The 5144-nt window shown below is 63.1% G+C and overlaps 1 protein-coding gene across 1 annotated transcript in view; it reads left to right on the plus strand.

The window, feature by feature from the left end:
* SPON2 (spondin 2) overlaps window positions 1-3036 on the plus strand; it is a 4416-nt gene extending 1380 nt beyond the window's left edge. Inside the window, exons 3-5 of the mRNA XM_029949722.1 lie at window positions 61-270; window positions 727-901; window positions 2392-3036. Of these exons, the coding sequence (XP_029805582.1) occupies window positions 61-270; window positions 727-901; window positions 2392-2576 (570 nt within the window). The 3' untranslated portion in view covers window positions 2577-3036. The remainder of the gene's footprint in view (window positions 1-60; window positions 271-726; window positions 902-2391) is intronic.
* Window positions 3037-5144: the final 2108 nt, after the last annotated feature.

A 5144-nucleotide genomic window follows, 5' to 3' on the forward strand; every position in this document is an offset into this window, starting at 1 on the left:
ACTCGCTGGTGAGCCGGCGGCCGCGCGGGGAGGGGCCGGGCCGCCCGCAGCCCCGCTGAGCGCCCGCCCGCCCCCCAGGTGTCCTTCGTGGTCCGAATCGTGCCCAGCCCCGACTGGTTTGTGGGCGTGGACAGTCTGGACCTGTGTGACGGGGACCGCTGGAGGGAGCGGGTAGAGGTGGACCTGTACCCCTACGACGCCGGGACGGACAGCGGCTTCACCTTCTCCTCCCCCAACTTCGCCACCATCCCGCAGGACACGGTGACGGAGGTGAGGGACCGGACGAGAGTCCTGTTGGCCCTGGACACCCTCCCCCCATCCGCCGGAGGGAGGCGGCTCTCGGACCAGAAGACACCCCATCCGCAGGCTGCCACTTGTCAGGGAGGAGCGCCCAGCCCTTCCCGGTCCAATTCTCCAATTCCCGGGCTGCGGCCTCGGCCCCCGCCCCCGCCCCCTCCCCGGAGCGTGGGGCCCTGCGCCCCCCTCGAGCCCGCGGCCTAGCAGGCCTCCTCCCGGCCCCCCTACCTCGCAGCCTGCGGCCTCCCTCACCGCCCCCCCCTCCACACACAGCTGAAGCCCCGGGCTCCGCCCCCAGCAGCCTTCCTCCGAAGTCCCTGCGCCCCGGAGCCTTCAGAGGGGACCCCGGAGCCTTCAGAGGGGACCGGACCCAAGCACCGGCTGCCCGCAGCGGGTTCTCCTGTGCCCAGACCCTTGCTCTCCCCACAGATAACCTCGTCCTCTCCCAGCCACCCGGCAAACTCCTTCTACTACCCCCGGCTGAAGTCCCTGCCCCCCATGGCCACAGTGACCCTGGTACGACTCCGGCAGAATCCCAGGGCCTTCGTGCTGCCCGCCCCAGGCCCGTTGGGCGGGGGCAATGAAATCACGGACAGCCTCTCAGGTGAGCCTTTGGGGGCGGGCCGTTACAACCGAGATCCGGGGTGCAAGTGCGCAGACTCCGGGGAGGCCCTGGCGTCCCACCGGCCGCACAGGGTAGAAGCGCCATTCCGGTGTGTGCGTCACACAGGGACCCGTGACCGCGCAGCTGCCAATACAGAGCCCCATGTGGGAGGCCTTTGGGTCTCAGCTGCAGAATAATCCTTAATGGTGAGTGGCCACCATGTACAAACAGAAAATGACCCTAAGGGGCTAGAAACTGCCCGAGTCACTGTCTGTGATGTGGCAGCCACAACCCCTCAACACGAGCCACTTCCCGAGGCCTCGCCAGTCACCTGCATGCAGCTCCGTGAGGGCCAGTTGTCCAGGACCGGGCCCTGCTGCGCGCCCACCCCTCAGGACACGCCCCAGAAGTCCTAGCTGGAGATGAGGCTGCAGGACAGAGAAGGGTGCTGAATTGGAAGCCGGGCTCCTGGGAGTGAGGTGCCCTTAGTCAGGTGGGGCCAGTGGCCTCCTGGGTGCACAGGGGTGCCGGGGACGGGGTCACACCAGGTCACTGCACTCAGATGGGCTTAGGGCGCCTCCGTCTGAGTCACGTGAGCCAGTGTTTTTGATCAAACCCAGACACCAGGGTTTGAGCATTCAGTGCAGGATGACATGGGTCCTAGGGTTCCGTGCATTGAGCATAAGATTTTGGGGTTCCGGGGCTCAGCATTCAGTACAGGATTTCGGGGCTCTGGTACTTAGGAACATCCAGCACGAAACGATGTGGGTTTTGGGGGCTCAGAGCGTCCAGTACAAGTAATCACAGGGGTTCAGAGCATTCAGTACAAGATGACAGATGGCGGTTCTGGGGGTTCAGAGCACTTGGAGCAGGACAACGGGGGTTCTGAGAGATCTGGGGCTTAGTTGATTCAAACTCTAGACTGAAGATTCAACTCTTGCACATTTGCAAGTGAGAGGCTTCGACACTTGTGACCGACATCTCTGTCAGTGGTGTCCCTGCACGTGGCCCCTGTCACAGTTGACAGAGCAGGACATTCCACTGGATGGATCCCTCTGTGCCCTCCTTGGCAAGGGGACGATGGAGGTAGTGAAGGTGGCACTGCCCACCCGAGGGGAGGGCCCACTGCGGTCACCATTTGAAACAGCGCCGCAGGCAGTGGAGACCCCGGCCAGCCTGCGCTGCCTTAGAAAAAGTCTCTCAACACGGGGTGCCCCCCCTGCCCCCAAGGGCCAGACTTGGCCTCCCAGAGTCCCAGACAGTGGACGTGCCTGGCCTCAAAGCACAGAAATGCTCACTCGAGGCACCCTAGCGGTTTTCCTAGGCGGCGCGATCGGTGGGCCCTGCTCTAAACCACTCGGATAAAATTCAGCGCCCCTCGTGACTCCAAAGGTCGGAGCTGGTCTTGCTCCGAACACACACCTGCGGGTTCCCTTCTGCCACCCAGCTCCTCGCATGCATGCTCACAGCCCCTCCTGTGCTCCGCCCAGGTCCGGAAACACCACTGGACTGCGAGGTCTCCCTGTGGTCCTCCTGGGGGCTGTGCGGGGGGCCGTGCGGGAAGCTGGGAGCCAAGAGCAGGACTCGCTACGTCCGCGTGCAGCCTGCCAACCACGGGACGCCCTGCCCTGAGCTCGAAGAGGAGGCGGGGTGCGTCCCGGACAACTGTGTCTGAAGCCCGAGCCTTGCGGGCCCCTCGGCCCCCCGAGGTGGCCCAGCCCAGCGGGTGGGGCTTTGTCCAGCACCTCTCTGAGCTCCGCCTCGACGGACGCGCCTGGGCCGCTGGAGCCCGACGGCAGGAGAGGCCCCTCCGTTCTGCAAGCTTTCCTGCGGGGCGCCCAGTCCTGAGACCCCCTCTCGAGGTGAGTCTCCGCCCTGTTCACTACGGCCCAGGGTCGTCGCGTGCAGAGGACTTGCACGTGGTGTCTGCTGGGCTGCCTGCAGGAGAGCCACGCGCGTGAAATACCTCGGACCTGCCCTCCAGGCACCCACAGCCCTGCCTGCCCCTCAGAGCCGGGCTACCGAGGCAGGTCACGCAGGTCAGCTGGGTAAAGGACAGCAGGCGCTGATGCCTCACCTTGGCATTGTCATGTGACCGACCTCCCTGCACTTGAATAAAGACTGTTTCCACAGGGGCCCTGGTCTCACATTTCCGGAAGGGCGCTGGGAAGGGCACCTTGGGCAGACACGGGGCCACGTTCCTGCCACCAGAGTAGGGCCACACCTGGGGCTTCACAGAGGGGCACACGGCGTGCATCAGAATAGCATAGGCGTGTTCAGACCCACTGCACAGCCAGCACACACAGCAGCTGCTATGGGACCACGGTGAGTTCAGAGGAGCAGCACCGTGTGCCTCTGCCGGGGGCTCATCCCTGCCCCAGACACTCCCCACCAGGGTCCACGGCCCCCTAGAGATGCTCTCGGGGCTCACCTGTCATCCACCTGGGGCCTTGTCTGAGGTCGGGGATCCCAGCCTACCGCCATGGATCCCTAGTGGGTCCCTGAGCCCTGGGGCTGGACTGGTCCTTCAGGGAATGGGCAAGGCCTGTTCTCCATTCCTAGGGACCCTTCCAGAACATTCTTCCTCCTGCTTGGACACCTGCAGAATCAAATCCACCCTCCTCCTTCCTCCTTCTACCCTCCTGTCTGCCCATCACCCATCCACCTCCTCCTCCCTCCCCCCTCCTGCTGTCCACCCCCTGCCAGTTCTCGGTCACCACACTCCCACATAGACACCCTTCTCACCGCTGCCTCTCCATGTTGTCAAGATCGCACCTCCCAGCTGTTGGCCACCTTTCCTGTCCACTCTCAGTGGCAGCCTTGGACCCCCACGCGCTCAGCCCTCCCGCTGATGAACCATCCATACCCCATAGAAGCAGCTCGTGTAGGACATCACGCCCGGCTTTGTACATGCTCAGTGCCATCCCTGTAAGCACGGTTTCCTCCCTTGTCCCCCACTTGGTCATTCTTAGCAGCCAAGGTCTCTCTTTCCTGTCCCGGAGGATGTTTCTCTTGGCCTCCCTTCCTCATCAGGACCTCCGGTTCCTGTGTCCACTCTGCAGCCACGTGCCTAGAAAGGAGTCTCCCAGTGGTCCTTGCACACGGGAGTCCCCCCTCTGCCGTCGTGAGCTCTGTGTGCACCCCACATGCTCCTTGATCTCTGTCCTTGCCCTTTAACCGACAGGAGGTTTGACGCCGCCCCTGGCCCCTCCCCCCCTGGCCAGGCAAGGCTCTGTCCCCATTGCTCGTGGCGTTCCTCTGCTCTCTGAGACTCGCGTCCAGTGATCTTGACCCCAGACCTCTCCACCCTCTACTGTTGCTCCCCTCCTCAGACCCCTCCCTCTCTCCACAACAGATTTATATCTGAAATGGTCACCTTGACCCTTGACCTAGGGGAGGAAGCAGCGAAAGCAGGTCCCTGTGACCCATTTCTTCCTCGGTGGAGGGGTGGATTCTCAGCCAGTACCTCGGACATCTGCCAATGCCGCCGTGTCCTGAACAGACGGGTGGCATTTGCTAAGAGGAGAGAGTTGTCTGAAATGTTCTCCGCAGATGTTCTCTGTGAATCTCTGGACCCACAGTCTTGGGGCACAACTGAGACACTTCATGATACAGAGTCTCCCAGGGGCGGGCTTCGGGTCTTCGTGCCCCACCGAGACCCCGGAGGGACCTGGATGGTGCAAGGAGGGCTGACCTTCTGGCGGCTCCCTGCATTTCAGCACAGTGCGTGTCTGCCCGTGGGCAGCGGCCGGCCCTGGAGCTCCCTGAAAACAGGCTGAGCTAGAGGGCGGGCACATGCTGGCAGCCTGCGCGGCTCGGGCACACAGCAGAGATGGCAAATGCCTGCTGAATGAATGAAGAACTCAGTTCACTTTGTTATCGTACAGGAGTCCTGATACTGAGCACCTAGAAATACTAGACCCAATGGACACCTCTTAGATGTGGGTGATGCGTGTGCGTAACCGGCTGATGAGGGGCGGGAAGCACGGAGTTCCTCAGAGTCTGAGACAAGGAGCGCCAGGAGCCAGGCTGCACCTGGGACAGCCCTGCTGGCCTTCAGCACCTTTAGCCCTGGGCGTCAGAGGCCCTCACGGTCACCTGCCCGGAGCAGGCACAAGCAAACGGTCAGTCCCACAAGGGCACGGCCTTCAGCACCTTTAGCCCTGGGCGTCAGAGGCCCTCACGGTCACCTGCCCGGAGCAGGCACAAGCAAACGGTCAGTCCCACAAGGGCACGGCCTTCA

The sequence above is a fragment of the Suricata suricatta genome, chromosome 1, assembly GCF_006229205.1.
Source record: "Suricata suricatta isolate VVHF042 chromosome 1, meerkat_22Aug2017_6uvM2_HiC, whole genome shotgun sequence".
Classification (NCBI taxonomy): domain Eukaryota; kingdom Metazoa; phylum Chordata; class Mammalia; order Carnivora; family Herpestidae; genus Suricata; species Suricata suricatta.